Below are 23,898 nucleotides of genomic sequence, written 5' to 3' on the forward strand. Positions count from 1 at the left end.
ACCATGAAACCGTTCTGAAACAGCCAGGAAAATAATAGTGCGCAATATCTCTTGCAAGCAATCAGTTCAATTTACCATGCCAACTGCTACAATTATCCATATTTATGACCGGCAAACAGGCGGCTCTCCAGAGAACATTCTGTGCCGGGAGCACTCACGAGATTGTTTGCAACTCAAATTGCCTTTGGTGATGGAACAAGGATGTGTATTCAGTCCCGTACCAAGAAGAACAGGTTTGCCTGGGTTCCCTGTGTATCTGTCCATGTTCAGAGACTCCCTTCCTGGTGCCTGTGAGGCACCCACAAAGATCTTGCCCGACCATTCACTGCCTGAAGCAGTAACCTGCAAATCCAAGTCAGCAGATCTATATCGGTGAGACCAAGCGGAGGTTGGGCAATCGTTTCGCCGAACACCTCCGCTCGGTCCGCAATAACCAAGCTGACCTCCCGGTGGCTCAGCACTTCAACTCCCCCTCCCACTCCGTCTCCGACCTCTCTGTCCTGGGTCTCCTCCATGGCCACAGCGAGCAGCACCGGAAATCAGCTCATATTCCTGTGGGGAGTTTGCACCCACATGATCATCGAATTCTACCAATTTTGTTAGTCCTTGCTGTCTCCTCCCCTTCCTCAGCCCCCCTGCTGTCTCCTCCCATCCCCCAGCCTTCGGGCTCCTCCTCCTTTTCCCTTTCTTGTCCCCACCCGCCCCCGATCAGTCTGAAGAAGGGTTTCGGCCCGAAACGTTGCCTATTTCCTTCGCTCCATAGATGCTGCTGCACCCGCTGAGTTTCTCCAGCTTTTTTGTGTAACCTGCAAATCCTTCTCCTTCATTTATCTCCTGGTTCAGCCACAATTAAGAAGAGTAGCCCGTGACGGGTAGAGTTTGAGGGACAGTGTGGGATACGTATCTTTCCACAGTGTGAAACAATAGACAATAGGTTCAGGAGTCGACCATTTGGCCCAGCACCGCCATTCAAGATGATCATGGCTGATCGTCCCCAATCAGTACCCCGTTCCTGCCTTCTCCCCATATCCCCCGACTCCGCTATCTTTAAGAGCCCTATCTAGCTCTCAATTGAAACTATCCAATAGAAACGGCCTCCACCGCCCTTTGAGGCAGAGAGTTCCACAACTGACAACTCTCTGTGTGAAAAAGTGTTTCCTCACCTTCGCTCTAAATGGCTGACCCCTTATTCTTAAACTGTTTGGCCCCTGGTTCTGGACTCCCCCCAACATCGCGAACATGTTTCCTGCCTCTAGCGTGTCCAAACCCTTAATAATCTCATGTTTCAATGAGATCCCCTCTCATCGTTCATGTCGGGGTATCGCTGAAAAAGGCCACAAATTCCACTCTGATGTAAACCTCAGGGAAGTGGCTGATGAAGGTAGAAGTGGTCTTTCGTGCAGTCTGTTGTCAATGCAACCCCATGCGCTGGAGCGCGCCGAGACACAAGACCACCATGCGCTGGAGCCCGCCAAGGCTGCATTGCACAGGCCGCACCATCCACAGACATGCACGCAATGCAGGACAGTCCAGCCAACTACCGAATGCCAAGTATGAGGCAAGAGTCAAGAACTTCTCATTAGAAAAATGCTTAGTCTGAAAGTTCTCCTTGGGGCCTGCCAGGGCTGACATTATGGAAAGAATGCGAGGTTGTGTTTTATACATTACTGAACTAATGTGTGTGTTTAAAGGCAATCCCAAGAGGCCACTGGACAAACATGAAAGAAAGAGTGTCGTCATTGCACTAATTCAGGGCTTGGCAACCTTGTTCTGCATAGAGTCTGTGAGTGGATGGCGGGGCCACATCTATCGCCATAGTGCGACACTTGGTGTTGCTTTTCGCATTAGTTTCCACGTGTTTTTCCAATTAGTTTTCTGCAGTTCCCAGGTCGGCTGGCCTGTCCCGGGACTGGCTGCAATAGGTTGCCGACCCCTGCCCTAATTAATTAATGAATTAATTAGCGAGTCTACCCCCCAGTGACTGTCATTTCCTTTTTCAGGAGACAGCTCTGCAACGTGCACTTTATGTCGGTCACAATTATGAAGACCAGATGTGTGCACCAGAGCGCTCCGTTGAACATTAGTGAAGTCAATGCCTCGTTGTTGCACGCATCAGCACTGAGGGTGCAAGCTCGACACGGTGGACATTAACTCACTTCCTGGTCGCAAACCAACTGGGCCGAGCCCATCCATCCGTCCCACGACTTAACGAGGCTAACGCGAGTGGTGGTGACGCATTACAAGGGAATGCATTGGCTCGATAGAAAGATCAAATGGAATAGAACTTGGAATGACTGAGTGCATATTGTGAATAAAGTGTACTTCTGCAATAAAACACATTGCACAAGCACCTGGGGTGGCACGCTGGCCAGTGGTCCAGTTACAGGATAAAGGGAATAACATGTAGTGCAAGATAAAGCCCAGTAAAGTCCAATTAAAGATAGTCCAAGGGTCTCCAATGAGATAGACGGAGTTTCTCTCTAATTGGTGATAGGATGGTTCAGTTGCCTGAGAACAGCTGGGAAGAAACTACCCCTGAATCTGGAGGTGTGCGATTTCACACTTCTGTACTTCTTGCCTGATGGGAGAGGGGAGAGGGGAGAAGAGAGAGTGTCCGTCCGGGGTGAGACTGGTCCTGGGTTATGCTGGTTGCCTTGCTGAGGCAGAGTGAATGTAGATGGTGTCAATGGAAGGGAGGTTGGTTTGCGTGATGGTCTGGGCTCCGTTACCCATCCCTGCAACCTCCTTAGAGTTAGTTGTCTATCACAAAGACATGGACACAGGCCCTTCAGCCCATTGCTAGCCCCAAGGCCCCCATTTACTCTTAATCCCAATATATTCTCCCTTCATTAACTCAACCGCCTAAGGTCTCCAATTCTGAGCCCTAATGCCCCTGTCCCACTTAGAAAACCTGAATGGAGACCTCTGGAGACTTTGCGTCCTTTGTCCTACTTAACTCATTATGTGCCGTTATGTTATGTGGTGTCCTTTTTTTTAATGCAATGCACTCTGTGAACTCTCGCAGTTCACTCAATGAAACACTCAGCCGGTCAGGCAGCATCTGTGGAAGGAGAAACCGTTAACGCTTCAAAGAAATGCAAACTGTTTCTCTTTCCGCTGACCCGCTGAGCGTTTTCAGCCTTTGTGGAGTTTTGATTAGAGTATCGCCATTTGGGGCAAACATGCTAAGCCCCAACATCATCCCCCCCCCCCCCCCCCCCACGCTGATGGTGACTCTCTGCTGCCCCCTCAGGGGCTAGTGGGACAAGGCAGGGCAGCTGCTGCACTCCAGGCATGGCAAAGCAACTTGGCATCTCACCAGTGGAATGTTATTGAGGCCGAGCTGATGGAGTTCAATGCAATGAGTTTATCAGCACTTGCGATCGCATCATACCCTGCGTCAGACAGACTGGATCACGCCCCGCAGCTGCACTGCTCCACTGGCAGGAAATAAATGATGTCAATTAAAAAGACTCAAGAATGTTTTTCTGGCAACTGTTGCCTGGAGAACTTCACACTGCTGGGAGTCTTTTAACTGCAGCTAATGTGCAAAGCAATCTCAAAGTTAATGGGGGCGCCTCATAAGCCCTCCTGTTCCCCGTGCATGTAAAATATGCAATGGACGAACAAAAATGGGGACATTAACAAGATTTACCCGCGAGGGCCACAGTTGCTTCCCCATTTCCCAGCGAGGGGACTGAGCGGTAACAACTCTGCTACATAGCCTCGTTCATCTACTAACGCTTCACAGGAGGGTGTCAACAGAAGCCTGGCCGAGCTCCACAGGGGAAGATTATTGGAAGGACTGAAGATTTGATCAGATGTTTTCCAAGGAGCTGAGGGTCAGAGAGCCAGTGTCACACACAGCATGGAAATGCAACTCATCTATGCTGACCAATATGCCCCATCTACGCTAGTCCATTTACCTGCCTTTGGCCCATATCCCTCTAAACCTTTCCTATCCATGTACCTGTTCAAGTGTCTTTTACACACTGATTATCGTGCCTGCATCAACTACCACCTTTGGTATTTAAGAAGGAACTGCAGATGCTGGAAAATCGAAGGTAGACAAAAGTGCTGGAGAAACTCAGCGGGTGCAGCAGCATCTATGGAGCGAAGGAAATAGGCAACGTTTCAGGACAAAACCCTTCTTCAGACTGAAGGAAATAGGCAACGTTTCGGGTCGAAACCCTTCCGGGTTTCGGCCCGAAACGTTGCCTATTTCCTTCGCTCCATAGATGCTGCTGCACCCGCTGAGTTTCTCCAGCACTTTTGTCTACCTACCTCTTTTGCTAGCTCGTTCCACACGCCCACGTGAAAAAGTCACCCCTCAGGCTTCACTTACATTTCGGCCCTCTCACCCTAAACACATGTCCTCTTATTTCTGATTCCCATATCCTGGGTAAAAAACTGTGCATTCCCCCAATGATTAGGGCAGCACAGTGGTGCAACAGTAAAGGTCAGAGACCTATGTTCAATCCTGTCTAAGGGTGCTGCCTCTACAGAGTTTGCACATTCTCCCCGTGACCACGGGGGCTTTCTCCAGGTGCTCCGGTTTCCGGTTTCCTCCCAGACTCCAAAGAAATAGAGGTTTGTAGGTAGATGGCTTGCGAACCTCTTAACCATTGCCTCTCTTTCACTAGTCATTTTCCCTGCCACTCCCTGTAACCCCACACCGGGTAACATGGCATACAATGTATCCAAGAATCATGGGAGCCGAGGGAAAACAGGCAGAGCATGCAAACTCCACAATGACAGCACCCGAGGTCACACTCACAGAGGCTGTGGGGCTTTTTTGTGCCAATGTGCTTTACTGCCCATGAAGTCCTTTGCCAGTTTCAAGTTCAGGTTAGTTTACTGTCATATGCATTAGGGTACTATGAAATTCCTTGTCCACTTGAAGTGTACAGAGTAAACAGTATACACGCCACAATGATAAATGTAATAAATACAATGACAAACAGCAGGATAGTGCAAAGTCCACGTGGTGACAACGAATATTAAGGTACACCAATGGAATAAGCAAATGAGGTGGAGTTCATGGCAGCACAAGAAGGTTCTGCAGAGTAGTGCGTTCGGCCGAACGCACTATGGGAACTTCACTCACCCCCCTGCAGGAACTATACAATAGGAGGTGCAACTCCAGAGCAAACAAAATCATGAGAGACCTCTTCCACCCCTGCAACGGACTGTTCCAGCCGCTACAGTCAGGCAAACGCCTCCGTTGCCATGCAGTGAGAACGGAGAGGTTGAGAAGGAGTTTCTTCCCAGAGGCAATTCGGACTGTAAACGCCTTTCTCACCAGGGACTAACTCTACAGAACGTTTTTCCTTCTATTATTTATTATGAATAAGAATATGTGTGTTATGATTGTGTTTATAATTTGTTTGGTTGTTTTGTTGTTTGTCTTTTGCACAAAAGTCCGCGAGCATTGCCACTTGCATTTCACTGCACATCTCGTATGTGTATGTGACAAATAAACTTGACTTGACTTGACTTGACCTCCAGGAATCGGGTGTGAAAGAGATGATTGTATCAGGATTCAGATAGTAGCGGGGAAGAAGGTGTTCTTAAGTGGGTAATGTTACATAAACACATAACGCGACTGGCTCGTACGCTGCTAAAGTTCACATTGCTGCACGGATATTTTGTATTGATGCGATCAGGAACAGGGAGAATACAAATGTCAGGGAAGGCTGTGCAGACAGAGGTTTTTTTTTTGAAACAAATTTAATGGCGTCTAGAAAATTATTCAGCTGGATGGGGTGAGACTGATTGAGAAATGGAACAAATGCGTGTGTGTGGCTGCAACTCAAGAGCTAGTAAAGTACACTGCCAGTGAACTAACATTTTTTTTTCACAATAGCCCATGGAAAAATATGCTCTCTAGCTTCTCACTGCCAAGTTAAGGAGAACGGAACCCAAAGAATGGTTCTTGAATGGTCGCTGGTCAAGGGAGCCAAGAGTGTTTTATTCTCATGTGTCCCATATAGAACAATGAAACTCTTACTTGCAGCAGTACAACACAATATGTAAACATAGTACACTGCAGACAATATTATAAACGTGAAAAGGTTCTGTGTGTGTACATATACACATACTCACACGTGTGTGTGCGCATGTGTATGTGTATGCGTATGCGTGTGTGTGCTTGAGTATGTGTGCGTGTACGTGTGCCTGTGTGTGCATATGCGAGGGAGCATGCGTGTTTGTATGTAAATGTGTGCATATGTGTGTGGGTATGAGCGTATACGTGTGCGTTTGTGTGTGAGTATGCGTGCGTATGTATATATATGTTTTTTCCTCACCATCCACCATTCCCATCCCTCCAAAAAACCTTAATCTTTGCAAAATCAGGAATTGCAACAAAGAAAATGATCCCAAGGTCGCCCAAGGCCTTTACCATTCAGAGTGTGCCATGTAAGAGAGTTAGATAGAGCTCTAGGGGCTAGTGGAATCAAGGGATATGGGGAGAAGGCAGGCACGGGTTATTGATTGGGGACGATCAGCCATGATCACAATGAATGGCAGTGCTGGCTTGAAGGGGCCGAATGGCCTCCTCCTGCACTTTTTTTCGATGTTTCTATGTACTTGGAGAGCAAGTCCTGTTCGAAGAATACAACCTTCAAATTCATTCACAGTCCTCAATGGTTTCAGCAGTGTGGGGCACACACAATGTCATACATGTGTGAAACTATGTGAACATGGGCCCAATTTGTCCCACACATATCACAAGTCCAGGTATAAACCGGCACTGCAAAGCTCTCCATAGTTTAACATTTTGGGAAAATAAAACTATGATCAGGAACACAATGGTTCAATGGTTCAATTTATAGCCCCATGCACGAGGAACCAAACGCACAGTGAAAGTCTTTTCTTACAAACAGTTCAGTCATGTGTTGCCACACCCAAGCACACCCCCGATTAGCAAAGGTACAGAAGTAGCCCGCATGCAAGAGTATTGGCACCATTTTCAAAGTCCAGTTGGCACTCTAGTTGTGAATGAGATGATTGATTCAGGATTCAGACAGCAGTGGAGAAGTTGCTGTTCTATAGTGGGTAACGATATATTAACACTCGACATTATTGGCTTGGACTTTGTTAAAAATTCCTATTATTGCAGAGATATTTCGTATTGATGTTACCGGAACTGGGACATACAAAAGTTAGGCAAGATAGTGCAGGCATAGATGTTTTGAAGCCAATTTAAAGACTATACAGAGTTTAGAACACACTCCGATGGGTTGTGTTTGTATAATATCAATCAGTTAACAGGATATTTTTTTGGTCTAGTTCTCTTTTGCTAATGTCTGTCAAACATTTATGTAAATGATTCACTCTGTGATTGAAGGCAAAGATGTACAAGGTAATTTGAACTGAATTAACATCGGGATTCACGGTCGATATCTGTGACAACTGGTTCATTTTACACGGCACAAATGCATTAAAAATGATATCAACTTTGCTTTTCGCTGCATTACAGTTAATTACACCGCGTAATCTAGACTAAACAAAACACAATCTGGAGGAACTCAGTGAGTCAAGCAGCAACTGTGGAGGCAAAGGAATGGTCAAAGTTTTGGGTGAAGACCCAGCATTAGCACTTTGCTCTGGACTCCAATATCTGCTGCCCACTGCAACTCTGCAATTGATGCAAACTTCCCCTTCATTGGGTATCAACTCCACTGATCAAAAGCTGGTGAGGGAATTACACAATCTGTTGAAAGGGGCACTTACATTTCAATCGAATTGTGTCATATTAAGAGCCCACATCAATTGGAGATGAATATCACCAATACTTGTGTTAGTCCAACCATATTGACATGACCAAGACAACACACCAACAACCTCTACTCTCTCAGTATAAAAAAACTTGGCATGCCTCCAATGACTCTTACCAATGTTTACATCTTAGCTGGATGCATTGTCGCCTGGTAGTACAACTGCTGTGTGCACTACTGCAAGAAATTGCAGGGAATTGTCGACACTGCCCAGTTCGTCACCCAAACCAGCCTCCTGTTGGTCCACTCCATCTACACTTCAACTGCCTTGGGAAAGCAGCCAATATATTCAAGGACCACTCACACCCCACACATTCCCTCTTCTCCACTCTACAGTCTATTGTGCCTCCATGGAATGAAGTGATAGTCGGACAGGCACGTGGATAGTGTTTAAGAAGGAACTGCAGATGCTGGAAAATCGTATATGGATAGGACAGGTTGGGAGGGATATGAGCCCAAACGCAGGCAGGTGGGACCAATGTAGCTGGGACATGTTGGTCGGTGTGGGCAAGTTGGGCCGAAGGGCCTGTTTCCATGCCGTATGACTCTATGTGAAGAACACTTTTATTGGGCGGCAAGCGATGATAATCTGAAATGCACCACCTCAAAGAACAGTGGCACTATTGTGAGGGAAGTGAGTCAACTCTTGCAGGGCACGAATTGCAAGGCTTAATGGAAAGAGCAGAAGAGTGGGACTAATTGGAAAGGTCTATCAAAGAACCAGCACTAGCCTGGCAGCCGCCTGTGTTATATCATTCGATGAATCATTTTGACCTAGCGAAACACATAAATGTCGTATATACAACATGCACTGCAACAAGAGCGCGTTTAGCTCTCCAGTGGGAGGGAGAAATAGTTCTGCTGACACCAGCTTTGCAATACATCTCTATTTATTTTGCTTCAAGCTGCATTTGTCTGAACCCTTTAGAGCACAAGAGCAATGTTGGACCAGCTTCAATTGAGTTTGGTTTAATTGAACTGGCAGATGCTGTGTTTATACAGTTTCGCACAAAGCTTGGGATGGAATGCCGAGCTGAGGAATACTCTTGGTCTGGTTCAGTGCAATCTAGCGTGAGTTACATAAAGAGCAGTCAGAGAGAGCCAGCTTCCACATGATGCCTAGTTTAGGACAGGGGGACAATAGACAATAGACAATAGGTGCAGAAGTAGGCCATTCGGCCCTTCGAGCCAGCATCGCCAGGGAAGAGTGCTAGTCCTCAAACACAGAAATAGAGGAAAGGGAAAGATCATAATCATACTTTATTAGCCAAGTATGTTTTGCAACATACGAGGAGTTTCATTTGCCATATTGTCATAACATTAATAAAGCAACAAAAGCAGGAATTGCAACAAAGAAAATGATCCCAAGGTCGTCCAAGGCCTTTACCATTCAGAGTGTGCCATGTAAGAGAGTTAGATAAAGCTCTAGGGGCTAGTGGAATCAAGGGATATGGGGGGAAGGCGGGCACGGGTTATTGATTGGGGATGATCAGCCATGATCACAATGAATGGCGATGCTGACTCGAAGGGCCGAATGGCCTCCTCCTGCACCTATTGTCTATTGTCTATTGAAACATCACCTGCCCGTGTTCTCCAGAGTTACCGCAGCAGCATGTTGTGTCTTTCCTTTAAAGACCCAAATACAGTTTGTTTCTGGTTGACGGCACAGGCGAAACAAAGGAACAAGCAAACCATGGCGGAACAGAAAGCGATAGCAATATTATTGTGGGAAAGTATCGTGTGATAGCTGGCAGCAGTCTGTCACATGACGTCAGTATGTGTCGTTATTTACAACAAGCCCTCAGGCCCACATTAAAACTCATGGAAACAAAGTGTTTAAGAATGATTTAGACAGGTACATCGATAGGACAGGTTTAGTTTTAGTTTAGAGATAGATACAGCACGGAAACAGGCCTTTCGGCCCACCGAGTCCGCGCCGACCAGCGATCCCTGCTCATTAACACGACCCTACACACACACACTAGGGACAATTTACACATACACCAAGCCAATAAACCTACAAACTTGTACGTCTTTGGAGTGTGGGAGGAAACCGAAGCCCCCGGGAAAACCCACGCGGGTCACGGGGAGAACGTGCAAACTCCGCACAGACAGCATCCATGGTCAGGATCACGGTTGCCGCCAGGTTTGGAGGAATGTGGGCCAAACGCAGGGAGGTGGGACTGGTGTAGTTGGGACAAGTTGGTCAGCGTGGAAACTGACCAACTTGTCCCATCTACACTAGTATGACTCTCAGACCAAAAAACACCTCCAATAAAACATCAAACTGTTCCTTAAAAGGTTTGCTTCAACTCTGCGAGTAGCACACACCATTACCGATGGCCCATTACAATTTCCTAATAAGTTTAAATTTGTCTTCAATTATCTATCCTGCATGCACTGCTCAGTTCACAATCATTTTCCAGATGTACTTTTTCTATATCATTAACTGTCCCATAATGGACAAGTGGAAACACGAGGTAGCAGCCTACCCGGGGTAGTGGTGTTTTGGTTAAATTATCCAATTAGCGGCTAATTGGTAATCTTTTATCCCACCACAACAGCTGTGGAGCATCAAATCATTAATAAATATCAATGTTATTTAAAAAGGTGATGGCTTCATTAACATTCATAGAAACATAGAAATTAGGTGCAGGAGTAGGCCATTCGGCCCTTCGAGCCTGCACCGCCATTCAATATGATCATGGCTGATCATCCAACTCAGTATCCCGTACCTGCCTTCTCTCCATACCCCCTGATCCCCTTAGCCATAAGGGCCACATCTAACTCCCTCTTAAATATAGCCAATGAACTGGCCTCAACTACCCTCTGTGGCAGAGAGTTCCAGAGATTCACCACTCTCTGCGTGAAAAAAGTTCTTCTCATCTCGGTTTTAAAGGATTTCCCCTTTATCCTTAAGCTGTGACCCCTTGTCCTGGACTTCCCTAACATCGGGAACAATCTTCCTGCATCTAGCCTGTCCAACCCCTTAAGAATTTTGTAAGTTTCTATAAGGTCCCCTCTCAATCTTCTAAATTCTAGAGAGTATAAACCAAGTCTATCCAGTCTTTCTTCATAAGACAGTCCTGACATCCCAGGAATCAGTCTGGTGAACCGTCTCTGCACTCCCTCTATGGCAATAATGTCCCTCCTCAGATTTGGAGACTGGGGGAACTACTGAATAACTGGAAAAAAACCCATCCGATTTCGTTGGGGAACTACTGAATAACTGGAAAAACTACTGAATAACTACTGAATAACTGGAAAAAAACCCATCCGATTTACAAATGTGTTCCTGAGTTCTCGGAGGGGAATTAGGCCATTCGGCCCATCATGTCTACTCCCCCATTCAATCATGGCTGATCTATCTCTCCCTCCTAATCTATCTCTCCTGCCTTCGCACCATAACTGTTCTGTGTCTTTTTTATTTTTTCTCTTTTTTTGTTTTTATGGATTTATTGACATTTGATCTGTTCAATTAATTTAATCAATCTCTGTAAAGCACTTTGGTTCAAATACTGGTTTTGTTGAAAAGTGCTATATAAATAAAGATTATTATTATTATTATTATTATTATAACCCCTGACACCCTTTTACAAATCAATAATCTGTCTACAGCCCTTATCTTACTTCTGAGATCATCCTCTCCAACTTTCACCGTTTCTCAGAGTTCAAATCAAAGTAATTGGTAAATTTGATACAAAGTTTGTTCCAAGAAAAAGTATTTCAGATTTCAAAGAAATGTTCAGGAAATGCCAGTTAAAATGTTACAGGCAGGGTCATAAGGCACTACAGTATCCAGATATCGCAAAGATAAAGGAACAGAGGAAACACACAAAAGAGACTCCAGATTAGTTTAGTTTTTAAGAAGGAACTGCAGATGCTGGAAAATCGAAGGTACACTAAAAAGCTGGAGAAACTCAGGGAAGGAAATAGACAACGTTTGGGGCCGAAACCCTTCTAGGGTTTCGGCCCAAAACGTTGCCTATTTCCTTCGCTCCATGGATGCTGCTGCACTCACTGAGTTTCTCCAGATTAGTTTAGATACAGCATGGAAACAGCCCATCAATAGCTCAGTCAAATATTCATACGAAACAAAAATATAAGCTCTTTGGCCCAACTTGCCCATGCAAACTAAGACACCCCATCTACACCCAGTCCCACCTGCCCCGTATCCTTCCAAACCTTTCCTAATCATGCACTTGCCCAAATGTCTTTTAAATTTTTTTTACAGTACCTGTAAAATTTTTTGTGCCTTCCACCACAGTGATGAATGCTGTGGTGGATGTTTATGTTACATGTTGTGTCCTGTTTATGCATTTTATTATTTTGTTAACCCATCTTTATGCTTTGTATGGAACTGATTTTTAAATGATGTAAAGCACTTTGGGGTCAATGAAAATTGACTATAAATGTGCTATATAAATAAACATTACTATTATTATTATTACCTGCTTCAACTATCTACTCTGGCAGCTCATTCCATATGCCCATCAGCCTCTGCGTGGAAAAAGTGTCCCATTAAATCTTTCCCCTCTGAGCCACCCTTCAACCCAAGTCCTCCGTTTCTTGATTTCCCTGCTCTTGGGGAAAAATACACTGTGATACGCCCTATCTCTTCCTCTTATGGTCTAAAACATCTCTGTGTGATTACCCCTCACCCCCCTGTGCTCCAAGCCCACCCAAACTCTCCCGAAAGGTCAGGGTCTTGGCCTGGCTACATCCTCGTGAAGCAGCTGTGCCACCTGTGAATGCCCGTTTATACAGTCCAATGCCTCACAGAATGGAGAGAGCAAGTAAAGTTATGTACAAAATGAAAAACAACGGATTGAGTCCACAAACAAAAAATCCCAGACTCATTGTTGAAACGTCACATCATCGTCACTACCTACGTATATCGCCAGTGACCCGACAGAACAACCTTAATATCTTGATGAACTTGAAGAACATCAGGGATAATTTCAGATGCATACTCAGATTTGGTCTCAATGCCTTCACTATAGTCTCAACCCGAAACGTCACCCATTCATTCTCCCCAGAGATACTGCCTGTCCTGCTGAGTTACTTCACCTTTTTGTGCCTATCTATGCCATTGATTCTCATTCTATGTCACAAACAACGAGTTGTTCAGGTTGTTCAGGTTAATATCTGATTGTATCAAGTTGGTCAGGTTAATATCAGATTGATATTCAAGACAGGATCAGTGGTGCTGTTCTCCAAAGCAGCTTCAGTTCATCTCTACAAGGCCACCAACGCCTTATTTAACCAGCTAGCTGCCAAAAGCCACATCTCCACCTCTTTTGTATCTCCGAATTTACCAAATCATCAGCCTGCCAGCCTTTGCTGGTCACAAGATCCAAGCTGTTCAAAACTTCATTGCCTCCATGTAATACTGGACCTCCAGCCTTGCCCTTCTCAACACCAACGCCATCTTCTCATCCACCAACCCAGCAAATTGCAAATGCTGACCACCTTCTAAAATATCAGCCAAGGGCCAGTGATCAATCCCTTCCTCCTTCCCCCCCCCCACCTCTCCTCGCCCACACACTCCCCTCGCCCCCCCCCCCTCTCCCCTCCCCCTCTCCCTTCGCCTCGTCCCCCCCTCCCCTTGCCCCTCTCACGCACAAAAGGAACGAGATACTTTTCCCATCTATCTTTCGGGATCTTTATCATTAGTTCATGTTTCCAATCTTCTCTTATTGCCTCTGTTGAGGGTAATTCCCTATTTAATATACTATTATAACAGGGAAAAAATTAATATTAACATTTTGGAAAGGCCCTATAACCTCCAGAATTAAAATGTGGATTGTGGAAATGTCGGAGACCCTACATCTAGAAAGAATTAGACTTGTCTTAATGGATAAACAAGAACGTTTTGTTAAAATATGGGCTCCATTCATTATTTGAAGGGATAGATTGGCCCGGCACAAAAACCCAACTGAAGCTTGCTCAGGATTAGATGAAAAATTATACTTTATAATCTACGAACTTATCTCCAATGACGTATTATAAGTAATTAATTCCACCTTCTCTTTTTTGATATTTGTAATTCTTTTTTCTCTCTTTCTATCTATATGAAAAAACACCACTAGAAGCAGAATTAATCGACAATTGAAAAATGTAATAATGTATGATTGATGTATATGAAAAGTTTAACTATAATATGTAACTATACTTTATAATATGTTTATAATATGTTTGCTTCTAATAAAAATATTTTTTTTAAAAAGTCCAATTTCTATCATCTAAGATGTTGTTAAAACCTATTTATTCACCAATAGCCTAGGTCCGCGTATAAAGCACCACTGGGCTTTATTAACACTGCCGACTGCATGACATGAAGCCCTCGGTGGACCTCAATTCCCTCATCTCATCGCTTAATAACAGGGAAGACCATCAGTCCAATTCTTTTCCAATTAAGACCACACCTTGCACAATTTGTTCCATGATCATGTATCTGTACACTGTAAATGGTTTGATTGTAATCATGTATTGTCTTTCCGTTGACTGGATAGCGCGCAACAAAAGCTTTTCACTGTACCTCGGTACACGTGACAATAAACTAAACTCAACTGAAACTAAACTAAACTAAACATATCTGAAAAGTCAGCCCTCCCTCCGATGATAAGTCCTTGCCCCAGTGTTCAGTTTAGTTTAGGGATATAGCGCCCTTTCAGCCCACCGAGTCTGCACCGACCAGCGATCCCCGCACATTAACACTACCCTACACACACTAGGGCCAATTTACACTTATACCAAGTATACAAACCCAAGTCAGTTAAGCTACAAACCTGTACGTCTTTGGAGAGTGGGAGGAGACCGAAGACCTTGGAGGAAACCCACGCGGTCACGGGGAGAACGTACGGACTCCGTACAGACAGTACCCACAGTCGGGACCGAACCGGAGTCCCTGGCGCTGCAAGGCCGCAACTCTACCGCTGCACCACCATGCTGCCTGTGTTGGTTGATACACTCACCCACAACCTTCCGGAGATCTTCACATTGACTGATTTGGGGGAACCGGAGGATTTCTTTCCACTTCTTGCTTCTTCCTTTTCGTTTCCCTCCCCCACCTATAAAATATAAAAGAAAAGTGAGTGAGGACTGAGAATCTGAATTACATCAGGCACAGCATGGGTCTCCCGGCACAGGAGACAGCTCTGTTGCACTAGAGGGAGTAAAATGGTCACAACACCTCAACATCACCCTCAACTCAATCTTCTGGTTAGAGATGGATGGTGTCAGTTTCACTTGGTTCAGCCCAATGTCACAAGTATGGTGTTCATTTCAGTTCAATTTATTGTCACGGGTACCGAGGTACAGTGAAAAGCTTTTGTAGCGTGCTATCCACTCAGCGGAAAGACAATAATTTGTCTTTCCGCATCACAGCTTTGCTTAGGAACAGCTCTGCCCAAGACCGCAAGAAACTGCAGAGTGTTGTAGATGTAGCCCGGTCCACCACACAGACCAAACTCCCCAACATTGACTCAATTTACACTGCATGATTAGTTTAATTTAGAGGTACAACAAGGAAACAGGCCCTTCAGCCCACCGGGTCCATGCTGACCAGCGAGCCCCGCACATTATCCTACACCCACTAGGGACCATTTTTACATTTACCAAGCCAATTAACTTACAAACCTCTACCTCTTTGGAGTGTGGGAGGAAACCGAAGATCTCGGAGAAAACCCACGCAGGTCACCGTGCAAACTCCGTAAAGACAGCATCCGCAGTCGGAATCGAACCCGGGTCTCCGGCGCTTCATTCCCTGCAAGTCAACAACTCTACCGCTGTGCCACAGTGGCTGGCTCGGAAAACCAGCCAACATAATCAAAGACTGGTCCCAGCCTGGTCATTCCGCTTCCCCTCTGTTTCCATCTAGCAGAAGGTACAGAAGCTTGAAAGCGCGCAGCACCAGACTCAAGAAGGAGCTCCTTCCCTTCTATTATCATTCTACAGGATGGTCCTTCCATAAGCTAGGAAGCTGTCCAATTCACCTCAACCTATTGAGGACATGTCCTATTGTGGACATTTAAATGCGTTTTTTTCTTATTTTTACCTTTTCTCTGCACAGTAGAACGTGTCATTTATGTACACATATTTTTGCGTGCTGTCTGTGTCTACACGCCCAAGAGGCTTCAGCGAGCAACATTTCTCCACCCTTGTGGATGCGACAATACGGGCAACACGGTGGCACAGCGGTAGAGTTGCTGCCTTACAGCTCCAGAGACCCGGGTTCAATCCTGTCCACCGCTTTTATGGTTTATGTTAAGTTTTATAGTGTTGTGCTTATCCTATTTGTGTGATGCATGGTAACTCAAATTTCACTGCGCCAATTGGTGTATGTGACAATAAATGTCCTTTGACATAGAAACATAGAAACATAGAAATTAGGTGCAGGAGTAGGCCATTCGGCCCTTCGAGCCTGCACCGCCATTCAATATGATCATGGCTGATCATCCAACTCAGTATCAGCCGTACCTGCCTTCTCTCCATACCCCCTGATCCCTTTAGCCACAAGGGCCACATCTAACTCCCTCTTAAATATAGCCAATGAACTGGCCTCAACTACCCTCTGTGGCAGAGAGTTCCAGAGATTCACCACTCTCTGTGTGAAAAAAAGTTCTTCTCATCTCGATTTTAAAGGATTTCCCCCTTATCCTTAAGCTGTGACCCCTTGTCCTGGACTTCCCCAACATCGGGAACAATCTTCCTGCATCTAGTGTCCAACCCCTTAAGAATTTTGTAAGTTTCTATAAGATCCCCTCTCAATCTTCTAAATTCTAGAGAGTATAAACCAAGTCTATCCAGTCTTTCTTCATAAGACAGTCCTGACATCGCAGGAATCAGTCTGGTGAACCGTCTCTGCACTCCCTCTATGGCAATAATGTGACCTTTGTCCTTTGGGTGCTGTCTGTGCGGAGTTTGCACGTTCTCCCCGTGACCACGTGGGTTTTCTCCAGGATCTCCCACGTCTCCAAAGATGTACAGGCTTGTATGTTCATTGGAGTGGCATAAATGTGATTTGTCCCTAGTGTGTGTGTGTGTGTGTGTGTGGAGGATAGCATTAATGCCCGGAGATCACTAATTGATGCGGTCTCGGTGGGCCGAATGGCCTGTTTCCAAGCTGTATCACTAAACTAAAAACTAAAAACTAAACTAATAAGCAGGACTTGACTTGGTAACCAGTAACCCTAGTTTCTGAGATCATTCAGTCTCACCGGGAACTGTATCATCATTGCTGCAAGGTTTTTCCCCTCCCCTAGCAATGACCTAGATGATTATCACACGCACCGACCTAGGGGCAAGGAATCAGCCAGTGTAAACAATATCCACCATGTACGTCAGACATGCTCGGCTATCAATAGCTAGGATTACCACCTAGAATCAAGCAGAGTTGTGAACGCCACTGGAGTGTGTGATTCAGCTTTCTTCAACCCACCACAAAACTATAACCCACTTGCACGGAAGCAAGAATGCTCACCTTCAAAAGTCACGCCTTGACATTTTTCCTTCAAGGCCAAGTCAGCCAGTTCCTAATTAACTAAGTCTAAAGACCTGAAACATCACCTATCCGTTCCCTTTAAAAATATCGTCCGACTAGCATTTTGTGCAAGTAAGATCCTCAGTAAGATGGAGACACAAGACACTGTAGATACTGGAACCAGGTGCAAAAAGCAACTCAGTGGGTCGAGGTGTGTGTGTGGTGCGTGAGTGTGTGTGTGGTGCGTGTGTGGTGATTGTGTGCGGTGCGTGTGTGTGGTGCGTGGGTGTGCATGTGTGATGATTGTGTGCAGTGCGTGTGCGTGGTGCGTGTGTGTGTGTGTGTGTGTGTGTGGTGTGTGTGTGTGTGTGTGTGTGTGTGGTGCGTGAGTGGGTGTGTGGTGCGTGTGTGGTGATTGTGTGCAGTGGGTGTGCGTGGTTCGTGTGTGTGTGTGTGTGTGTGTGGTTGTGATGATTGTGTGCAGTGCGTGTGTGTGTGCGAGTGTGTGTGTGGTGCGTGTGTGGTGTGTGTGTGTGTGTGTGGTGCGTGTGCATGTGTGGTGATGTGTGCAGTGCGTGTGTGTGGTGCGCGTGTGTGTGTGTGTGCGTGCGTGCATTCTGCGCCACATTCCCATTCTCCTTCCATGACCATCACCTAGTTTGGTTTAGAGATACAGCATGGACACAGGCCCTTCGGCCCACCATGTCTGTGCCAACCGGTATCTCCACACACAAGCACTATCCAACATCCTAGGGGACAATTTACAATTTTACCAAGCCAATGAGCCTACAAATCTGTACGTGTTTGAAGTGCAGGAGGAAACCGGAGCACCCGACAAAAACCCACGCAGGTCATGGGGAGAACGTACAAACTCCGTACAGACAGCACCTGCAGTCAGGATTGAACCTGGATCTCTGGCGCTGTAAGGCAGCAACTCTACCGCTGTGCCACCATTCTCCTGCCTCGTACTTCTTTGTAGTTTAAATGTCTGCAAACCCTCTACAAGAGATAATTCCTCATCTCAATCACCAATGGAGACCCCGTCATATTGGACCTTGTACACGACAAACAAAATTGGGTCAGAACCTCTTGGCATTTCGTCAAGAGTCCCGTCTCAGTGACGCCTCCTCTCGTTCTTCCAACCTCTCGTGAACATGGGCCAATCTTACTCACCCTCTCCAAGGCCATGCTCTCTTCCCCGGAATCAAATCAGTGAATCAGCCAACTAATTGCAAAGGATGTATATATCCTTCAGCAGGGCACAAGGTCATGAGAGGAACTTGGAGTTGCAAAGCCTCATTGACTTCTTGGTGTTGGTTCCGGAGACTCCCAAACAGAATCGGCCCAAGTGAGAGTCAAGAGCCATTACTCAGTGAGAGGACGTGAATCAAAAGTTGTCAAACAAGGAGCCCGGACTTAAACCAGGAAACCACAACACTCAGCAATTAATAGCAGGCACACATTTACTTTGCAACCGGCTTCCCTTTCTTACTTCATCTCAATCACTTCCTCTACATTTCCACACGAGAGCTGTTACAGTTGTTGTGACATTACTGGTCAAGTCAACGGACTGTTGCAAAATCATTTCACAGCAGGTCGGAATGTTTCACGAAGGAACTGTGCAGATGCTGGAAAATGGAAGGTGGACAAAAATGCTGGAGAAATTCAGCGGGTGAGGCAGCATCTATGGAGCGAAGGAAATAGGCGACGTTTCGGGTCTCGACTATTCCACTGGATATTAAATCCTGTGGTTGTGAGAGGGGCTATGCAAATGCAACCTTTTGGAACATGAAGACATTGTATGCTGACACAAAAGTCTTTAGCAATTAGAATCTGCACTGGCCCTGTAAAAGCAAAATCTAACTCAACTCTAGTCAAATCAGCAACATATGCTGCAACTATGGCTGATAAACAAATGTAAGCATTGAAACCCAGTACTGCTCACTGTCAGAAATAATGGGACCACAGGCATGCTTCGTTCCCACATTACAGATCATTTCACACGCTGAAAATAAAGTAAAAATTGTCTATAACCTGAACCAGATTGTGCAAGACGCACTCTCAGTAAATCTACACCAGCAAGCAGGCAATGGGAGACAAACGCATTCTTTTTTTTTAGAAATAATTCACTGATAAACATTTGTGTGGTTATTGTTGATAGCAAAGAACGTCAAGGGACTGCTGCCCAGATCTCAAAACGCTGCATTTCCCAGAAATCCCAGTTAACCTTCAGTGGGAAAAGCAACAAATAAATATTGACAGGAAATCCTCTTTCCCCAGGAACATTTCCGTGTAACCAGATGACCACTAGAATGACCAAAGCATAGAAGGCCTCAAGATTAATACAGATAGGGATGTGGTGGTCAGCCTGGATGTGGTGGGTCAAAGAATCTGTGTCGATGATTTTGGGAGTAAAGTTATGTTTCCTTGCAGAACATCCGTTTATTCAGCAACTCAGTTTCCACATAAAACGTTCCTTAAGGAAGGAGATGAGAAGGAATCTCTTTAGTCAGAGGGTGGTGAATCTGTGGAATTCTTTGCCACAGAAGGTTGTGGTGGCCAAGTCAATGGATATTGTCAAGGCTAGAGATTCTTGATTAGTACGGGTATCAGGGGTTATGGGGAGAAGGCAGGAGAATGGGGTTGGTGGGGGGGGAGGGAGAGATAGATCAGCCATGATTGAATGGCGGAGTAGACTTGATGGACCGAATGGCCTAATTCTGCTCTCACATGATCTTATGGTTAAAAAAAAGATTAATTTATACAGTCTTCCACAGTCGATGCCATCCCAATGGATGCAGCAATTAGTATGAGTTGCTTTGTTATGGGTAAGAGTGATATGCAGGTAGGACATCGCAACATAGGGCAGCACGCTGGCGCAGCAGGTGGATCTGCTGCCTCAGAGTGCCAGAGTCCCGGGAACAATCCCAACTCCTCGTGCTATCTGTGTGGAGTTTGCACGTTCTCCCTGAACCGCGTGGGTTTCCTCCCACATCCCAAATCCTCGCGGGTTTACAGATTAATGAACCTCTGTAAATTATCCCTGGTGTGCAGGGAGTGGATGCATAGATCTTGTGTGAATGGATGCTCGATGGTCGACTGGAGGGCCCGCTTCCATGATGTATCATCCAATCCATCACAAAGAACTGTTTTAGAGATGCATTTCAAGGGAAAATAAACAGTGCACCAGGGAAAACTCAAAAACAAAAATCTGTGGAGAGAAATTAAAAAATCACCAACCTGAAACATTTGTTTGGCTTCTCTCTCTACTGATGCTCTTTGAATTGCTGAGTATTCCCAGCCTCTGATCGACCACACAATGATCAACCACTTTACGTTACTGTACCATTCTACTGTGTTTTTTTTTTAAATTGCTGTTTTTTTCCTTTTTCCATTCCTCGTATGTGTTTTTTTTTTAATTTTTTTTTTTTACCACAATATGTAAAATGTAAAAGGATATGTGATTCTGGTCCATTCTGTTGTAGTTTGTTTGTTTTTTGTACAAACTCAGCGAAAAAGAAAATAGGAACAATCGCTCTATTATAACATTAAACTCCGCAGAAAGGGGACTACCAACCAATGAGCCTACAAATCTGTACGTGTTTGAAGTGCGGGAGGAAACCATCTCGTATGTGTATGTGGCGAATAAACTTGACTTGACTTCACAATGCAACACTGCTGTTCTCATGTTCACTTGAGTTTAGTTTAGAGGTACAGCGCGGAAACAGGCCCTTCGGCCCACTGAGTCCGTGCTGACCAGTGATCCCCGCACACTAACACTGTCCTGCACACACTAGGGACAATTTGCAATTTTTACCGAAGCCAATTTGATGCGTTCAGGTAAATTCTTTTTGGCATGCTGAAACATAGTCTAAGGTTATTTTATCCGAAGAAACATCGCCTCTGCTGCAAGTGTTACATATTTGGACAGCCCATGTCAACATTGGAAGAGCAACCACAAAACACGCAGACTGATACAGAGATAGCGGGGAAGGAGATTTAATTAGCCTTGTGGTCCATTTGAACCTCAGCTGCAACTTATGTAACACACAGGCCTTCGACAAAAGCCATCTTAACAAGAGTGGAATAAACCAGTTTGGCCACAGATAAACAAGTTAAAAATATACCGAAAAATAATATTAAAAAAAATTGTCATTCATTTGACTGCACATTCCATGCCAAGGCTCGTTTTGTCATCGAAAATACTGGCCAAAACACTAACAGATTTATCCACTTTGTTTTGAGTTACATCCAAGTAAGTGAATATAAATTCCTTTTTAAGTACATGTTGAAAGTTTTACTGAAATGTTTCCCTCTCTCTGTCCTGATGCCCCCTAAAACAAACCCTCAGGACTAAACACACAAGGGATAATATTTGACTGTCAAATGGGCTGCACACATCAGTGGACCTTCTTACAATCTCAAGTTACTGCACCTCATCAACCCATCCAGTGAAAATTCCACTGTGTCTCGCTAACAAGCAACAAAAGCCTTGCTGAAGCATCAAAACAAGTTAAACTTTGCCAGGCAAGTCTTGACAGTCAGAGGAACCTTTAAGCGCCACGTTAGTTGAGCGGCCTGTGGAGAATTTCAATTAGTTGTATTATGTACAGAGTACAATCCCCTTCAGCATTGCTGGGGAGGACTGGCAGCCTGCCAGCTTCAAGCTGACTTAAGCGAGGCGCAAGGACATGCAACGTTTATGCCTGCACGTTGGAATAAAAGTGGGTCCAAAGTACTTTGAAAATAAGTGCTGGAAGGAGGAGGAATGTTTGGTGAGACGTCTCATTGTAAAACATCCCAAGCCGCTTCTCAGGGCTGCAAACGTCCAAACCGGTTTCTCGAGGTTAAGAAGCTGAAGCAATAGGCAGTAGAAAGATATTAAATATGATACGATAAAACATTATTTTTCCCAAGAGGGAAATTGAGGGATGTGCAAAGATTGGGGAGGGAGGGGTGCGGGGGGGAATTCTGTCTCAGTCTACCCCACGACAGAAAGGGTAGGTTGTAAAGTTGTAAATGCTGGAGCAACTCAACAGGACAGGCAGCTACTCTGGAGAGAAGGAATGGGTGATGTTTTGGGCAGTGATCCAGATTCAGTCTGAAGAAGGGTCTCGACTCGAAACGTCGCCCATTCCTTCAGTCCGGAGATGTTGCCCGTCTGGCTGAGTTACTCCGGCATTTTGTGTCGGCCTTCGGTGTAAACCAGCATCTGCAGTTCCTTCCCACACAGGATGTTCTGACACAGCTTTATCGGACTTGTGTTAGGCAGCATTTGTGAGGACACATTGTGTACAGTTCTGGTCGCCCCATTACAGGGTGGATGTGGAGGCTTTGGATAGGGTGTAGAGAAGGTTTAACAGAATGATGCCTGGATTAAGGAGCATTGGCTACAGGGAAAAGTTGGACAAACTTGGAATGTTTTTTCTGGAATGCTGGAAGTTGTAGGGAGAGCGGACAGAAGTATGCACAAATTATGAGGGTCAAACGTCGGGTAGATGGGCAGAATTTTTTTTCCCAGGATGGAAAACAATCAAATACTAGTGGGCATAATTTTTAGGTAAGATGGGGAAAATGTCAAAGGGGATGTGTGGGAGAGTCTTTTTACAGAGGGTTGTGAGTGCCTGGAATAAATTCCATGGGTGTTGGTTGAGGCAGATAAACGAGAATGGCATTTAAGAGACAATAGGTGCAGGAGTAGGCCATTCGGCCCTTCGAGCCAGCACTGCCATTCAATGTGATCATGGCTGATCATCCCCATTTAAGAAACTTTTGGATAGGCACATGGATAGGTAAGGAATGGAGGGATATGGATTATTTGCATGCAGAAAAAATGTGATCTTGGCATCATGTTCGGCACAGACATTGTGGGCCGAAGGATCTGTTGTGCCCTCATCTCTGTTCTATGAGGGACATTCTAAATAACTGAAAATGATTTTAAATAAGCAGTCTGAAAGAGGGCCTCGACCCGAAACATCACCTATTCCTTCGCTCCATAGATGCTGCCTCACCCGCTGAGTTTCTCCAGCATTTTTGCCGACCTTAAATAATCCCTGATGAGTTTCGGAGTAACCTTGGGGGAGTAAGATTAGCTACATTCAAAAGCTTTCAAAACATATTCATTAGTAAATTTGCACCCAAGTGCTTAATTACTGGAGCCTCACGAACAAGCAATTAATGGATATTCCCAATGGTGATTAATTTATCTTCAGCGCTGGTTTATTTCTAGAGCAACAATGAACCAGTGCAAGATATCACGGAAAACTATTTGGCAACATAAACTCCAATTCCAAATTGCACACAAGCAAAGATCATAGGTGAGTAATGAACAGATCCCTGGAGAATCTCAGTGGGTCAGGCAGCATCTGAGGAGGGAAATGGATGGAGGACAGTTCGGTTCAGGACCCAAAACATGTCTCGAGACACAAGGAACCGCTGATGCTGCTGATGCTGGAGTAACTCAGCGGGACAGGCACTCTGGAGAGAAGGAATGGGCGACGTTTTGGGCCGAAGTCTGAAGAAGGGTCTTGACCCGAAACGTCACCTATTCCTTCAGTCTGAAGAAGAGTCTCGACCTGAAAAGTCACCTATTCCTTCTCTCCAGAGATACTGCCTGTCCCGCTGAGTTACTCG

At 45.3% G+C, this 23,898-nt stretch overlaps 1 protein-coding gene across 1 annotated transcript in view; it reads right to left on the reverse strand.

Moving 5' to 3' along the window:
• LOC129713318 (G protein-coupled receptor kinase 5-like) overlaps positions 1-23,898 on the reverse strand; it is an 84,333-nt gene that overhangs the window by 40,119 nt on the left and 20,316 nt on the right. Inside the window, exon 2 of the mRNA XM_055662291.1 lies at positions 14,759-14,854. Within this exon, the coding sequence (XP_055518266.1) occupies positions 14,759-14,854 (96 nt within the window). The remainder of the gene's footprint in view (positions 1-14,758; positions 14,855-23,898) is intronic.

The sequence above is a fragment of the Leucoraja erinacea genome, chromosome 35 (genome assembly GCF_028641065.1).
Source record: "Leucoraja erinacea ecotype New England chromosome 35, Leri_hhj_1, whole genome shotgun sequence".
Taxonomy (NCBI): Eukaryota; Metazoa; Chordata; class Chondrichthyes; order Rajiformes; family Rajidae; genus Leucoraja; species Leucoraja erinaceus.